This window comes from Lynx rufus, unplaced genomic scaffold (genome assembly GCF_022079265.1).
Source record: "Lynx rufus isolate CCGP_SWC_20201006 ecotype Redwood Valley unplaced genomic scaffold, mLynRuf1.p SCAF_21, whole genome shotgun sequence".
Classification (NCBI taxonomy): domain Eukaryota; kingdom Metazoa; phylum Chordata; class Mammalia; order Carnivora; family Felidae; genus Lynx; species Lynx rufus.
Window position 1 is genome coordinate 6183977 of NW_025814836.1, and position 17928 is coordinate 6201904.

General features: G+C 44.2%; 1 protein-coding gene across 1 annotated transcript in view; it reads right to left on the reverse strand.

The window, feature by feature from the left end:
• Positions 1 to 17928, reverse strand: part of LOC124517412 (neuronal acetylcholine receptor subunit alpha-7-like) — a 112350-nt gene that overhangs the window by 44952 nt on the left and 49470 nt on the right. The window contains 1 exon segment of the mRNA XM_047086851.1: positions 6514 to 6623. Within this exon segment, the coding sequence (XP_046942807.1) occupies positions 6514 to 6623 (110 nt within the window).

The window sequence follows — 17928 nt, forward strand, 5'->3', positions numbered from 1 at the left end:
GTCCGAGATAGTTTCTGATAACCTGGAAGGTGTGTGAAACCACACATAACATGCCATAGGCTACTGGGTCATCTTTCTCTTCTCTGTTTTGTTCTCACATTTCAAGGCTTTTCAAAACCTTCCCTGAAAGGCCTGTGCCCTTGTTATTCTTTCCATCAAGAACGTTTACCTCGTTGATGCTCTATGACTTGTTCCTCCACCTCCTTCTGGCTCTTCTGTTGGCCTCACGTCCTACCCTAGGCTCTACCACTCCCTACATGCTCTCCATGCTTTCTTTTTCTTGGAGCCCCTGATATCTGGCATGTGTGCTCCCCTCTTCTATTTGTCTACAGCACAGGGATTTTTGTCTGGCTTCGTCACTTCTGTGTCCTCAGATCCTAGGACAGTGTGTGATAACAGCACGTAAGCCTTCACTAAATATTGGTTCAGTGAACTAACAAATTAAAAACAAACATCAAAGGGGCAGGGGTGAGAAAGGGGAGGGTTGAACAGACAGTTCAGAGGATGATTTTGGAGATGCACACATAGGTTGGCCGCTTCCACTCACTACTTAAAAACAGGTAATTGCTCTACTCTTTTCCCCCCACACCTTGTTAGATACAGCCTCCCTCCAGATTAGGTCTGAATATTTGATAATGCATATCATGCTATAACAGCACATCATAAAACCTCATTCTCTGGGAGGTCCAAAGCTGAAAAATTATCTTTGCTTAACTGAAGATTCATGCCACATCCAAGAGCTGCTAACTCATATTCTTTTGGTAATGGCCTTCTGTTCCCATCCCCAGCCCCAGACCAGCCATGATTGAACTTTGGGCCCTTGAACACCAACTGGTTAACCTTCTTCAAGAGGCATTAAATTGAATAAGAGACTTGCTCCCTAAGATCCCATTCTTTATGTGGGCTGATGTGATACCATGATAAGACATGAAGCCCACAATAGGGCTACAGCCACTCACAAGGATGCAGGTCCCGGGTCTTCTCCATTATCTTTGCTACCTGTCTGTCTCCTCTCTGCTTTGGCTGAGAAACCCCCTAAGTCCTTATGATGTTCTCCTTCCTACTCACTTCATTGCTGTCCTCCCCATCAGGAGTCAGGATTGGAACTTCAATCAGGCAAAGGTGACAACAACTGAAACTTGAGTGTGAAACCCATGTGTGCTGTAGCTAACCACATCAACAGCTGTCCTTATCAGACCCAAGGCCCTGACAGCTGCCTTTTCCAACCATCACCAGCCCAGCTTGAGGCTTGAGGTTCTGGCCACCAGCACACATTCAGTCCATGCATGGGGCAGGCAAGCAGAGCCGGTGTCAGGGAGCTGCCATTCCTGGAAGCAACTGTCAATCTATGACAGAAGGCAATTGACAGACCAACACCACAGAGGTCTCCAGCAGGAATGGGTCCCCACTGCCCAGAGCAGCAGCTTGCTTTTTAGCGCATTTTTAATGCATATATTATCTTCCCTCCCTTCTCTGAGTCACTTCCTCTCCCAAATAAACCATGCACTGAGGGGCACCTGGGTGGCTCAGTTAAGCATCAGACTCTTGGTATCAGCTCAAGTCATGATCTCATCGTTTGTGAGTTCAAGCCCCGCGTCGAGCTCTGTGCTGACAGCGTGGAACCTGCTTGGGGTTCTCTCTCCCTCTCTTTCTCTGCCCCTCCAGCACTCACAGTGCTCTCTCTCTCTCTCTCTCTCTCTCTCTCTCTCTCTCTCTCTCAAATAAAAAATAAAATCCATAAACCATATGCTGAAGTACTTGTTGTAGGCTGACTTCTGGGTGAACCAAATCAGTGACTCACTGATCAGCACACAATCATTAACCCTTATCGGCTGGATCACCAAGTTCCACCCAGGTGTGTCCTGCCTACATCACCCCCTCTCCAGGCTCTGCTGTCAGCCACAGGGTCATGGGAATCTGTGACAGAAAGAGGGTTATAGCCAGAGGACTCTAATCTCAGAGGCAAACATGAGTCCGCAGATGTGCAAATGCAGCTTTGCACAGGGTATAAGAAAGGGGTGGTTGATACCTCATGCCCTACCAATACAGAGCCAACAAAAACATCTTCAAATACACTCATCAACAAAGATTCCACTATTATTACGGGATTTTCTGACTGAGCAGCTTAAGAGTGGAGAAGACCAGAGAGGCTGAGGTAGCTGCCTGCAGTTGCACAGGGCAGGCAGGGGTGGCCAAGGTGTCACTGCAGTTCAGGCTTTCTTCTGCAAGCCGACTGCTGATAAGAGTGAGGCCTTTCATTCCGTCCAAATGGGAAAATCATGAAAAACTATCCACAACTGCTACTCACTTTGAGCAAGACTGTGTTCAGAAAAATCCTTGAACTGCAGGCTTAAAGTAAAGCAGAATAAAGCAACCAAGAAAGTACTGGGATCAGCATCCGGCAGGGATGCTTTTATCAGCGCCTGTCCTCTCCTCAGAGCAACCCGGCCAGCTGGCTGGCAGCACTGTAACTTGTTCACCATCCATCAGGGAAATAAAGCAGCCCATCCCAGAAATGATGCCGAGATGGCTGCTTTGCAATGACCCAACCTCTTCAAAGCACAGAAAAATGTATTATATCCCCAAAACCATTAGTGGCTCAAGCTTGGACTCCAATATCAAACCAGAATAGAGCAAGAAACGTGATGGACGTGTTTGTGATGCTTCCCCTAACCTGAATCAATGCTCCCTTCAAAAGCATGGCTTATGCAGAATGATGGTATGCTCCCCTCCTTAAGGAAAAGCTCCCCCTGCAAACACAACAATTTAATGAACCATCACACAAGCCTACTGAGAGAACATACTATTTGGAGTGCCTGGAAGCTGGCAGAAAGTATTAAGCTCAACATCTCTCAAAATCTCCAATAACAGAATATCAGAAGGTCAGGATCCTATTAAATTCAAGCCTGTTTTTGCTACTTCCTCTGTCAATTTTTTGGCTCAGGCCCAGGTTCATATTTTCCAGCTTGCCAATATGATTTCCTTCCTTCCTTCTCTTGTTGTTCTTAGCAGTGCTCATGTCACAGAGACCCATCCCCTTCCCCCTTTCTCTTAATTCCTGCATCCCTGCTTCCTCCTTCCATCCTGTCTGTGCACAAATATTTATTAAGCACTCTCTAGACCCCCAGGGGGGTGGCAGAGCCCATGTGCCATAGGGGACAGGAATGCCTTTCTGTAAGGCATGACAAAAAGACACAACAGGGACTCAGTGGAACAGGGAGTCAAGCTGAGGTCTGAGGGATGAAAGAAGGGTAAGCATTCCACACCAAGAGGGGAGCTCACAGAAATGTCCTGTAGTGGAAAAGAGTCCAGACACACCAAGGAGGTGAAAGACAAACATCTAGCCAGGAAGCAGGAGGTGTAAGAGGCAGCTGCAGGGGTGGGCTGGACCACTCATCCCTGCCAGCCAGGCCACATGACTTGTGTCCAGACAGTAGAGGGAAGCCAGCGAATAGAGGCAAGGGATAAGGAGATCACTCTGTGTTTGGAGACTCTGTCTGCTTGCCTACCTACCTTCTGTCTCCTTCCTACCAGTCCCTCCAGCATGCACTTAACTGAGTGCTCCTTCATTACAAATGTTTGTTTTGGTCCTTCATTCCCCCCTCAACTCTAATCTGGCCTTCCTGTTTCACCTCTTCCCTTCATCTTCCTTCCTCCCCCCCCCCAACCTGTGTGCCCTAGAGACGTGAGGCTGACTTCTGCTTCCCTGATCCAGGCTGAGCTCCTGCCTACTCTGCCCAACAGAGTGCAGTGAAGGGGCTGTTCTAGGATTCATATGCTCAGTTCATAAGGAGCCTGGTGGCTGCCACTTCCTTCCTCTCTGAACACTTCTTGCCACACACTGGGGGTTGCCTGCATCCTATGGAAAAGGCTCATGGAGGAAGCTAAGGTGGCACAGGTAACTGTCCCAGCTGTGCTCCCACCAACAGCTGGGGGGTGTGGCTCTCCACATTCCAGCCCATCAGAGCCTCAGCCCCTTGCTTTTTGCCAACAACTGATTTAAACAGACAGGCCACCACATGGGTCAGTCAGCCCACAGTGTGGTGAGAAGTCATATGCATACATTTTTTTTAAGACACTAAGTTCAGGATAGTCTCTCAAGCAGCAAAAAATAACTGACACTGTGTCTATGACTGGCTTACATGTATTCTGTAACCTGCTTATCCTACATCATGTCTGTGTGGACATGCAAGCCATATATTTAACAGTTACTTCAGAAAGGAAGTTCTATATCCCATTTTTCAGAAAAACTAAAGCAGAAGAGGAGGCAGCCTCTACAGATTCCATGATAGAAGCTGGTGGATGTGGTCAATGGGGAGATGAGGAAAAGAGAAAAGAGAAAAATAGTTATTTAGAGCTCAAGGGGAAACATGAGAGGAAAGGGGCTCTGGGACCATCAGCTGGGTCAGATGTGGGGGGGGGTGGGTACCATTATTTCTGAGATCCTGCTCCCTGGTGACAGCAGGTGGAGACTGCATCTTTGCTCCTTGAAATTCAGTTTGCATAGAATACGTGGTAACTCTTCCTTAGCCAGAACATTAAAAGCATCAAACATTTTATTTATTAGGTTTTGAGGTGCTACATATAAGTGATAAGAAGCACCTCATGAAGTTTCTACCACATTGTAATATCTATTCTTGATTTCAAATGAAAAAGAACTAAATTAGGCACAATGTAAAAACATTATTGACATTTATTTTTGAATTACTCTGAGCAGAAATCCTCATCACCATGTCTATAAATGCACAACCACCATCACTGAGCATTCAATCTTTGCCAAGTACCACACTAAGTATGCTAGGTGCATCCACAGAGTTATCCCTTCCAAACTCTGAAGCTGGCATCTCCCCCATTTTTCAAAGGAGGAATCTGAGACTTAATGTTTATAACATACTAAATATTACAGCTACAATTTATACCCAGACTTCTCCAATGCTGACTCTTTGTCCTTAAGAAGTCAACTGCAATGCCCCTGTTATGGGCTGAATTTTGTTCCCCACCCCCCCACTCCCGCCAAATTCACATGCTGAAGTCCTAGTTCGTATGTTGAAGTTCCACAGTATGTGACTGTATTTGGAGGTTTTAAAGAGGTAGCTAAGTTAAAATGAGGTTGTTAGAGTGGTCCCTAATCCAATGTGATGGTAGTCGGCACAAGAGTAGATCAGAGAACACAGACATGTGCAGAGGGAAGACCATGTGAAGACACAGAGAGAAGACGGACATCTACAAGTTGTAAGAGAGGAGACTCAGAAGAAACAAAACCTGCAGACACCTTAATCTTGTATTTCCAGCCTCCAAAATAAAATGTATTTCTGTGGTCTTTTGATGTCAGTGGCTGGGAAACTAATGATCCAAAGATGAGCCATGGGGTTTCCATGTGCTTCACCTACTCAGTTGGGGACCACTTACTCTAACTTTAGACATGTTTCAAAGCTCAGGTGTCTGAACTAATTTAAGAAACTGAAGAGTGGCAGCAAATCAGAAGGGAATACTATTCTTCTAGAAACAAGCCCAATTATTCAAATGAAATGTAACTGCCAGCAAGAAAGAATTAAAAGTTGACACAAGAAATGAAATCACCCAGCCTCCTAGAAGCAGTCAGTGTAGGACAAACACATCAGCTGGTGACAACCAAGGACAGTAGCCAATGGTCACACTGTTTTCTAAGTCAGGAAGGCATGGGACTTCCTTCTCTTCCCGGTAGGACCAAATGCAGCAGTTGTAATTAGGAAGTATCTTTCTTTAATATTAAGCTTGTTATCACATTCTAAACATTACTGGGAAGAGATGCTCTGGATCCCCTTATTTTGATTATGTAGCTTAGCAAAAAAAGATTCAGTGCTTCTAGAAATTTACCTTGCCTGAATACCTTTTAGGCATCTGGTTTACAAATCAGACTGTCCTGGTTCACAATGAATCCCTCGTTTCTTGACCTCAGGAGCAGGATTCCTGTTCTTAATCCATATTAGAATATGACTATTATCTGTCTTTTTTCTATCAAGTACTTCACCTGCATCACAAGCTTCTGAGCACAGCTAAGGTGATGGTCTTCATGCACTCAGCTATAGGCAGCAGGACTCTCCCAATGCACAATGGGAATACATCAGATGAGGACCTGGGTCCAAACAGTGGACTCCAGTCATGCATGTCAAGGGCCAGCAACTTATTCTGTGACCATAATTGCTGCCATTCAGGTGCAAAGGTAATTCCACATGTAAAAAATGCCTCAGTGCCAATATGCACAAAAGTATATATGTACCTATAATGCACAGCCCTATAGACATGTGCTCAGGCAGAGTGCTGGGTAATGCAAGTCTGCATGCCAAGGCAGAGAACATGGGAGAGGGGGACAGAATGTTTCTCAAAGGCCTGGCCATTTACAAAGCATCATGGGCAGCAATGGTCCCAAATTACAGATCATGGGTCTGGCATTTCGATGAAATATTCAAATATGCTTGGTTGTTACATATATGCAAAACTAAAATCATTTCTCCTTTTGTCCAGTGTGCTTACCTGTTATAGAGAAGAATGTCTGGCTTCCAAATCAGGCCATCTGGGAAACGAACAGTCTTCACGCCCGGATATTCTGACATATTCCATTGTAAATAGTGATCTGTCCAAGACTAACACACACAGACAATGACATTAGCAGCACTTTGCTTCCTTGCCTACTAATATTTCTTATAAGGGATTATTAGATACATTCAAAGCCAAAAAGAGTTCCAGATACTATTTACATAATTGAATTGTTATCTATAAAATATAAGGAAACTGAGAATTAAGTAATCTCTTGCAAAATGACCATGAACAGCATAAAAATCACATTTAAGATCCTGCTGTCACCATGACCACATTCAAACAGTAGCATTAAAGTTAATTCCAGTCCACTGCATGCCCCGAAGGCTTCCCCTCCCACAGCAGATGTTTTTTTTTCCTAGCCAAATGAGTAACTGTTTTGCTTTCAAAGTTCTCCACTGAAAGGACACTTTGGACAAATAAATTCACTTATTTCAATTGGAATATGAACTAAGCTAGAAAAATTAAGAATATTTATTTCCATGAAACAACTTTTTGCAGCTGCTGGGGAACCTCTCAGAAGCTTCTAAGGAGGATGTGTTTTTGGACTGGAGTTCTTATTTTCATGCAGGAACAGTGCTTCTGATGCCACAACCCCAAAATGCAAACACATGGCCTTGGTGGTAAAATACTGAATCAGGACAAGGGTGAAGATGGGGACTCAGGAAATAGTCATAAACACACCAACACAGGTGCATCTGCTTGACGTCAGGTCCAAAATTGGTTCTTGAGTGACCTTTGCCAGAGGAAGGCCCATGCCTGGGGTCCCTTGTCCAAGGACCACATAGCTCAGCCCTACCTAGGGTCCACTAGCTCTGTAAAGACTGCTCAGGTAAGATCCCACCTACAGCTTCTATACAAACAGGTCCACCAAGCCAGGGTTGCAGGGCTGGCCCGTTTGGACTCAGCACCTCCTACAAATGTGCCATAATCAGGGCAGACCCCCAGTAAAGGCCCCATCCTGTACCCAGTCTCCCTGGGGCCACCCATGATCTGGAGCTCAGACCTCAGATTTAGAAAGGTATGTGATGCAACACTTCCAGCTGGGATCTAGGCAACTCCCCATAATCAAACATATCATTATTTCTGCAGCAAAACGTGCATACTGATACTAAGTAAGAAAAATAAATGCCTCCACTGCACATCTATTTCGGTTTGATTTTAGACTCAGTGAATTTGATGCAAAGTTACAAAAACAACATCAAGGGGGACAAAAACCCTTTAATTTTCAAAGCTATTGAGATTTGGGAATTGTAGCCAAGGGGTTGTGGATCACAGAGCACGTCCCAGAGATCCCACCATCCTCTGGAGAGGACAGGCAAGCATCCAAAAAGGCTGTTCCAGTTCTGGGACCATACGAAGTCAGATGAGAGGGAATAGCCAGGTGAGTAATGTGACTTTATAGCCATGGGCCTCTGAGAATGAAGATCCGTCAATGTATAACATGGTGAAAAATCACTTGGAACATTTAGGATAGAGCCACCCTACTGATGTTTCTAATTGATGTGGGTAGTTAGTAGTGGGGAAGGGAGGAGGGGAGAAGAGCAGGAAGGATACGCAAGGGGAGGAGAAGGACAGTACCCAGAAGGGCCAGTCTGGTTGAAGCTGGTTTGCAGGAATGCCTAGGCATGAACTAAACTGTGTTTGCTCCGGCCTGCTCTGTCTCTGTACCATTTGCCCAGTGCTCCCTTCTTTTCTCTCCCTTGTCAGGGGGATAAGCCCTTCCACACTCAACACCTGTGCCTTCCTTACCAGGATCTCATATCTCACCCTGGGATGCCTGTCACTGTCACTATTGCCACCATGCTAATCATGGTCATAGGGCTCCCAGAGCGAAGGTGGGCATGGCAGGCAAATGCCCATCTCCCACACCTGCTGAAATGATGGGCAGAGCAGGGAGGGAAGGCAGGGAAGTAGAAGCCCTTGGTTGGTCAAACCGCAACCTCTTCAGATGGCACGTGTGAGCTGCACAATACTTCTCCAGCAATTTCACATCTCCTCAACCCAACCCATCATCTTAGCTGCACGTGTCCCATGGGTATGTATCCTGACCATTTGGTTTGTTCAGAGTCACGTGTACACCTTGCTTGCCATGATCCAGGGATGCCAGCATGATTACTATTCCTATTTATAAGAGGAGACCAGGGCACAGAGAAGCAACATCCTTTCAGTCAGACACTGGGTCAGGACTCAGAACTGCATTATTTGACTTTAAGAAGAGTGATCAGTAGGCTCTACCATTAATGTTTCTTCCAACCCAATCTCTCTACACTGGCAGTTGGGGGCTGTTCATCCTCTCTGAAGGAGCCCCCCATCTGCTCACTCAAAAGCCAACCTGAGTCTCCCCCACCCTCAGGAAAGAAAAGGGGGGCTGCAGAGAGCTGTGGAACTCAGGCACATCTGGGTTTACACCAAGGCTGTGGCAGAGACCAGCTGTGTGAGCTCAAGCAGATTGTTAATTTTTTTTTAACGTTTATTTATTTTTGAGACAGAGAGAGACAGCGCATGAACGGGGGAGGGTCAGAGAGAGAGGGAGACACAGAATCTGAAACAGGCTCCAGGCTCTGAGCCATCAGCACAGAGCCTGATGCGGGACTTGAACTCACGGACTGCGAGATCATGACCTGAGACGAAGTCGGACACTTAACCGACTGAGCCACCCAGGCGCCCCTCAAGCAGATTGTTAAAAACAAACAACCCAGGGCACCTGGGTGGCTCAGTTGGTCAAGTGTCAGACTTCTGCTAAGGTCATGATCTCAGGGTTCAGGAGTTCAAGCCTCACATCAAGCCTTCTGTTGTCAGTGTAGAGACTGCTTCGGATCCTCTGTCTCCCTCTCTCTCTGTCCCTCCCCAGCTCATGCTCTCCCTCGCCCATCTCTCTCAAAAATAAACAAACATTAAAAACAAACAAACAACAACAACAAAAACATGGGCCCAAAATTACTTAGGCCAAGTAACCAAACTGAGGCTTAATACTTAACTGTATTTTCAACCTCCCACAGAAACCTAAGTCTTAAAGGGCCAATCAGGAATTTTCTGATCAGCCTCTGTGAAGTCATCCATTGCCACAGGGTCCTCTCCATCCCTCAATGGAAGATGAGATATAATCTGCTTGATAAAACCCCCTGCCCCTCCCCCAAAGATAAGGTTACCTTGCCTGAAACAATCCTTTCTTTTCCCTTGCTTATAACTTTCTTGCCCCACCCTCCTTTCTATAAAAACTTTCCATTTTGTACAACTTGTGGGAGCTCTCTCTACTTGCTAGATAGGGTGCTGCCCAACTCACAAATCCTTTAATTAAGCCAATTAGATCTTCAGGTTTACTTGGTTGCATTTTGTTTTTTAACAAGGTAAATACCCGCTCTGGGAGCTGCAGCTTCCTCACAGGTGCCTGCCTCACAGGGCAGGACGGCACTGGAAGGATGAAATGTGTGCAGCAGCAGGTAAGTCATGTAGCCCTGGTAGGCCCATGACAAATGATGTCTTAAAAAAAAAAAAGAGGGATTCCTCCATTTCATAAGATACTACAGGACAGGAGAGCTGTAACAACCAAGCTACAGCTAAAGGTGCAGAAGCTCCATCAACTGGGCACTGGGAGCCGGAGTGGGAATGTTGGGGCTGTGTGCCCTGGGAGCGGGAGAGCCCAGGACGCCACAGGTTTCCATGAGCATTTCTGAAGAATGGATGTGTAAAGGGGCTTGTGAATAATAATGTTCCAGAAGGAGCTTTTCTATCCTCTTAAAGCACTTACTCCCCACTCAGATCCCTGGAGGGCAAGAGGCCCTGCACAAAATCTTCCTACAGACAGTGTGTGGCATGTTGGGCAGCTGATAGTGTCAGTCTAGAAACGCCAATACTCCCAGACCATCTGGAAGAGTCTGTGCTTTTCCTTTTCTCCCTGTTTCTGTGGGATCCCTTCTCATTTAATCTTCAAGATATGACTATGTGGGGTTTTAAGGGGACATACAAGGGAGGAAGGGGCCCTTGATCTGAGATGTACCATAAGAATCCTAATTCTTCCATGGGTCTCAGAACTGGCACCCATTAACATCTACCTTGAGGCCATAGGAAACTTTAAGTTTGTGTGCATGTACATGCATGAAAATATTTATAGCAGGATAATGAGAGAGAAGAAAGGGAACATTTTCTTTGTTTAAAAAAAAAGGACATTATGGTATAATAAGAAACATATTTGGTCTATGTCCCAGGTTCTTGGCACATGGTTTCTAAAACCTTGGGAATTTCCTGAGGATAGAAGTGTCTCTTATTATTCATATAGAGCACCTTCTGAGCCCACCAGAGGTTATTCTATTGAGGTGAGGTGACTTAGGGCGGGTGCCTGAGATCATCTCAGGTTGCCAGCATGCAGCCGGTCATCAGAAAGATCAAGCTTTGATTACAGGGTGGCAACCTTCAGCCCCACCCAACCTCAGTCTCCAGGGAGAAGAGAGAGAATGGGGACTGGGTTATAAAAACTCTTGAACCACAAGATTCGGAAAGTTTCCAGATTGGTGAATACATCCAAGTGCCAGGATAGTAACTAGCCCACAGAAGGCATGAAAGTTCTGGGCCTCCCTCACACCTTGCCCTATGCATCTCTTCCATTCAGCTGTTCCTGACCAGGATTCTTTATAATAAATTGGTAAATGTAAGTGTTTTCTTGAATTCCATGAGCTGTTCAGCATTCAAACTCAGCTGGATAGAAGTGTGGGCAGCCTGGACACCCCCTTTGCACCTGGCATCTGATGGGGTAGTCTTGTGGGATTGAGTCCTTAACTTGTAGGATCTGATGCTAACTCCAAATAGAGAGGATCTACCCAGTTGGTATCCTAAGAATCAGAGAATCAGTTGCTGGTGTGAAAGACAGCATGTACTTGGTGTTGGAAAACTCCATATAAACATGTTTTGGAAATTCTTCCAGTCAACCATTTTGATCTCAGATGAAGAGAGTGGGCCTCCTTCTTCCTCCTGCTCCCAACACTTTTTCTCTCATTGTGACAGAATGATTGAAATCACCATTAACTATGGGTCATCATGAGGGCCCTAAACAAGCCACTGGCTAGCCTGTGTGTGAACATAAGGTGTGGCATTCTCAGAGATGAAGTGGTAGAAAATGCAGCAATTAAGTATTTTAGAAATAAACATGGTTTGCAACCTAGCATTCTACAGTGTGAATGCTATTCATTCCATAATTATAATCCATAATCAGGAAATAAAAAATAGGGAATAAACATAAGAAGGATGGAAAATGTAGAGTCAGAAGAATGGTTAAAATTCCATAGAAGAAAAGCACAGGCAAGTCTTTGGATGGCTCAACTGTCTCTTCAGAAACTGAAATGCTGCTGCCACTTCTTCTTATAGATTAAATCAGATCATATCTGACAGGCCTCCCAAAATGATAAAACTAATCTACAGAGAAACTACCCCAATTGCTTCCTGCTAGGAATAAGAAGAGGTATATAGAACAGCAACTTTCTCTTCCTTCGGGTTATTTAAATAACCAGATAGTCCTACAAAATCAAGGGGAAGTGAAAGAAAGGAAAACAAAATAACAAACTGTAAGTCAAAAGAGAATTTAATTTATTTTACTTTTTTGCCCTTCTATTCTGACTGTATAGAAAATCTCTAATTTGCAGAATATTGACCTCAGAGTTTAAATACCCTGGGAAAAAGATTATTCAGATTCAGATTTTCAGAACAGCAATTCAGCAACATGAAGCTCTGGGGAAGAAAAGTGGCTGAAGGCAATTTCCTTGATTTTCTGTCCTCTCCTGTCCATATTTCTGCCTCCCTTGGGTCTTCTGACCTCTTGGTCTTCAATATGGAGCTTCACTTCTTATTCATACCCTTTATTCAGGCTAGGTCAGGTCAGGCTGGTCACCAGCTAGAGAACATAACAAGCAGGAATCTAGGTGATGGTGGCTTTATAAATGGCCCCAGTGCAACTTCCAAGGCCTGCCATGGTGACATTCAAGTTCCTTATTTCCATGCTGTGGCCTCAAAGGAATTCCAAGGCTTTCCAGGGGGAAAGAGCTTCGATTAGGTACCTGTTAAGGCCTGTTCTAAACCCAAGATACCTATGATTCCTTAAAATTCATTCAGAAGCCAGTGTTAAAGCTGCTACATGAGCTACAGATACCACCTTCCAGATAAATATGTCACCCCTGCTTTGTAAGGACACATGCTAAAAAGGCACCCAGCATGTTTCCAGGTGGTGGGCATGTGGAAACAAGTATTAATTAATGATGCAACACCTACACACACCAATGCTTCCTGATCTTCACATTTAGAAGGGTCTATGCCTTTCCTTCTCTCCCTTCCATTTCTGTAAAGCACAGATTTTTCCCACCTCTGAACTCCACTGTCCACACCACCAGCTGGCCTCCTGCCATACTTCAAGGGAGTCACTTGTTCACAATATTTTAACCTTTTTGTTGGGCTGTAAATTGCACAGTCTGATTGTAAATGGCTTAAGAGAAGAAATTGGGTCTCATCCATTTCTGGGTTCCCCCTCATGTGACCTACTTCAATGTCTTCCCTGTAGCAGGCATTCAAAAAGATAAGGTGAATAGGTAAGTGAGATAAAAAGGTGATTTTTAAAACATATGAAGCTGTGGACATTTTTGCAAGTGCAATAATGAATTAGAAATAAGCGGTGCTTGAAAGAAATTTAGAGGTCTCCAGTGACATCCTCCAAAGCAAGCATGCTTATTTATGGAGCACCTGAACTCAATGCAATCATTAATAATCTAGTTACTTTTTTCCTAGAAAACAACACTCTTTGAAAAAAAAAATGCCAAATCATATATGTTATTAACGATCATTTGCTTACTGAGGGATAAGGATATAGGCACCAGGAAGACAGACCTGTCTCTGATCTAATATGTAGTGAGCATATTAGGTGTTTCTCTCTTTATAAAAAAAATGTCAACAGCAGCTCTGTACCATAGAAAACATGGGAAATGCCTGGTTTTATATAAAAAAGGAAACATTTGTATTATCTCCCAGAATTCCCAGAGCTTACACTACAGTGTTTAAATGTGAGATGGAGTTGGCTTTATTTTGTATCATCATATCTTAGCCCTTCCTAGGTTCACCTTGAGTTTTTTGTTTCATTCATTCATTCTACAAAACTTACTCATGCCTACTGGGGGTAGAGTAGTGAACACAACTGGAGTCCTGCCCTCCCAGAGGACACATTCCAAGTGGGGGATGAGAACTCAGAGCCAGAGAACAAATAAACAATACAAAGTATGGGACAAGGGCTTTAAAAACAAAATGAAGTAGACTTAGGGAATACATGTTGTGTTCCCCCAAATTCCTATGTTGAACTCTAATCTCAGTGTGAGGGATATCAGAGGTGGGGCCTTTAGTAGGTAATCAGATCATGAGGAGAGAGCCCTCCCAAATGAGATTAGCACCCTTATACAATGGGACAGATCCCTCCCTAAGAGATTAGCACTCCCATTTCACCTAGTGAGGACACAACAAAAATGCAACTCAAAAAAGAGCTCTGAATAGAATGCAACCATGGTGGCACCTTGGACTTCCAGCCTTCAAAACTGTGAGAAATAAATATCTGTTGTTGATAAGTCACCCTGTTTATGGTATTTTGTTATAGCAGCCAGAAAGACTAAGATACCGAGGTGAAGAGAATGGTATGGGCTGGGGGTAGGCAATGAGGGTTTGAGATAGTAGGGTTTGAGAGGAACTCAGAGAAGACCTCACTGAAAAGGTGATCTTCAGGTAGATACTACTAAGAAGTGAGAAAGAAAAGCAAGTGGTTCTTGGGGAAAGAGCCTTCTAGGCAGGGGAAGCAAATGCAAAGGCCCTGAGGTAAATGATGTGTGTAGGGCAACAAGCAGGGCAGGGAACACAGCAAGAAGAAGAGGGCTGGGGAGGATGTAGAAAAAGCAAGGGCCTGGCATGCAAAGTCAAAGACCACCTCAAGGACCTCAGCTTGCTACTGGGTGAGACAGGAGCCCCTGGAAGGATCTGGGTCAATGAGGCTTGTGGCTAAGCCTTCTTCTCTTACTGGGATCACGCTGACTGCTATATTGAGAACAGACATCGCTAGTGGAGGTAAGGGCTGAAACACAAGGCCCAGCTATGAATCTCCATAGTAACATAGGTGAGAAATGATGCTGGTTTAGACCAAGGTGGAAGCATTGGGGTTGATGTGCAGTAGTTAGACCTTGGCTCTGTTTTGAAGGTTGAGATCAGAGGTAGGTGTGAGAGACTAGAGTTAAGGGTGACTCTGAGGCTTCAGATCTGAGCAAATGAATACACGGAGTTACCATTTATCCAAATGGAGAAAGCAATTGTAGGGGCCAAGGGGAGGCTGCCCAAAACGTGCCACTTTGTCATACTGATTACTTTAAATAAAAGTTAATTACGATACAGCTTGTTCAAGAGGGACACTCAGACCCTCCACTGTCCCCCTGAAAGCAGGAAATAAATCTACCATGTGAGAGGTGTCCTCCCTCAATTAGGATGTAGAGACATCCTTATCACCAGAGATAGGGAATTTAGAGCCAAGAAGACTACATAAACAACCCCTGTGACTTTTTACTAATTTACCACCCCAGCCCAAGTTCATTTTAGAATTCCTTACTAATTAAAGCTCCCAAAGTTAAGGCTTTTTGTCCTGTTAACTCCTCACAGATTTATCGTGTCTTTGTCTGAAAAGTTTAAAAACTATCTGCCTTTGTCATTTCCTTAGGTGTCAAAGTTGTCAAAGTCATTATTTGGCCTCCGTGTGCACATAATAAAACTCTGTTTTGTTTTTTTTTTTTCTCCTGTTAATCAGTCTCATGTAAATTCAATCTTAGTCCAAGTGGAAGACCCCAAAGGGTAGAGAAGAATTTTTCCTTCCCTTCACTATAGAGGGAGCAAGTGAGAAAGAGAAAGAAAGGACACACTGGATTTAAGAGCCTACTGGGTGCCCATGTAGGGGCACCAGGAAGGCAGTTGGGTTGGTGCTTTAAGCCAGGATACTGGGTTCTCCAACTCTTGGGACAAGGAATGACTGCACAGAGATGAAGAGACTAGCAGGGGGAACTCAGGAGTCACTAGAGAATTAGGAGGAAAACCTAAGGACAGGTAGCCAAACACTAAATGTAGAAGGATTTCCAGTAAGAGGGACCAATCCACTCTACCAAATGTTCCTGAGAGACCCAAGGTAAGAGGGAAGAAATCGATCCCTGGAAAAACCAGAATAAAGGTGTTCTATCCTTGGTGGAGAGTGGAAAGATAGGACAGGTATTGACAGGTAAGGGACATCAGGTATCACCTGGGGTGATGGCGAAGTTCTGCTTCCTGATGGGGGTGGGACTGAGGAGCTGAAAGCATTCCTGGCTATTCATTGACTGATACACTTAGGATCTATACATCACATTGTATGCAAAATTTTTACCTTGAAAGAAACCCTGGTCAAAGAGCTGCCTGAAACATGTAGGTGAAAATGCACCACTGTCTGCTATTCCTCTTTGAAATGAACTAAAAAAATAAGCTAGGCTGATAGAAAGATGGATAAATAGCCAAATGGGATAAAGTAAGAATTTAAAAAAAAATGCTAATTACAGAATCTAAGAGGTGAGGCTATAGACTCCCCATAAATTCAAATGTTAGGTATATTTGAAAATTTTCATCAAAAAATTAGGGAAGGGGCACCTGGGTGGCTCAATCAGTTAAGTGTCTGACTCTTGATTTTGGCTTAGGTCAATGATCTCAGAGTTAAGAGTTTGGGCTCTGTGCTGGGCATGGAGCCTGCTTAAGATTCTCTCTACCTCTTCCTCTGTCCATCTCCCACTCATGTATGAACTCTCTCATTCTCTCAAAAAAGAAGAAGAAGAAGAAGAAGAAGAAGAAGAAGAAGAAGAAGAAGAGAAAAGGAAAGAAAAGAAAAAAAGAAAAACGGGGAAAAACATTAGAGTATAGCATTCACAACCTGGGGGTTAGTGGTTTGCTCACCCCAAGTCAGCTAAGGGTGAGTTTAACTGAGAATTCATGGGAAGAGAGTGGGGATGTCTGGGGAGGATGCTGCTTGAAGGAACATTGCTGTAAAGGTGAGAAGGAAAGGAGAGTCACTGGGGAAAGTTAATGGAGACAAACAAACTGCAGTTTGTATGCTAATGAGGCCAACCTCTAGACACTATTAGGACATGACTTTAGAAGCAACAGGGACAACTGTGACAGTAAGGCTCTCAGCAGGCCCCAGAAGAGGGAACCTCTTCCCAGGAGGGAGGCGCCATCTCCAAGGGGAGCACAGACCCAAGCCCACGTGCCCAGACAAAAGGAGGGAAGCTAGAGCAGATGTGCACAGGCTGAAGATAGGATGTGCTTACTAAAGAATGTTGCTTTACTGGAGAATGTTATGCTAAGTGAAATAAGTCATACAGAGAAAGACAGATACCATATGTTTTCACTCTTTGTGGATCCTGAGAAACTTACCAGAGGACCATGGGGGAGGGGAAGGAAAAAAAAAAAAAGAAAGAAAGGTTAGACAGGGAGGGAGCCAAAACATAAGAGACTCTTAAAAACTGAGAACAAACTGACGGTTGATGGGGGATGGGAGGGCAGGGAGGGTGGGTGATGGGTACTGAGGAGGGCACCTGTTGGGATGAGCACTGGGTGTTGTATGGAAACCAATTTGACAATAAATTTCATATTAAAAAAAAAGAGAGAGAAAGGGGATGTGGGGGCAGGGGGTAAATGGGAATTCTCCACACCTTTCCTTCTATTTTGTTATGAACCTAAAATGGCTCTAAAAAGATCAAGTCTTTTAAAAAAGGGAAAGTAGTATATAAATTTCAAAGGAAAACTTAAAAAAAAAAATGTTGCTTTAAATCCTGCAGGGAAATTCTGCAAAGGTTCTACTTTATTCATTACAGGCAGGTTCTGTGAGGCATCTCTTATATAGCAAAGCCTGCTCTGGGGACATACAGCAGATGGCTTTAAGTGAATCTGTTTTCTATTCCCCAACTTCCACTTGCATTCCCACCAAAACTCACCTGCCCAATAACCACCTGGGAATATCCCTTTCCCCACATTTACTACTCTGATTTCTGCCTTACAAAGAAAGGGAATTTCCCTCACCTCAACTCCTATCTTGGGACATTGACCCAAGAAGCAAACAACAAAAGGCAGATTCAAAATACCAGTGTCTGTGTAAATTGTGCTAAAAATCAGGTGACAAAAACTTTCAAAGATCAGGCAGGTTTTAATTCCTTGTTTTCAACAAAATTGAATGAGAAACTAAGCAAGCTGTCAGCTAATACATTCCAATGAAACTATATTATTTTTGTCATGTAATCTGGAAGAAGTTCAAGGAATTGACTAACGTTTTAACAA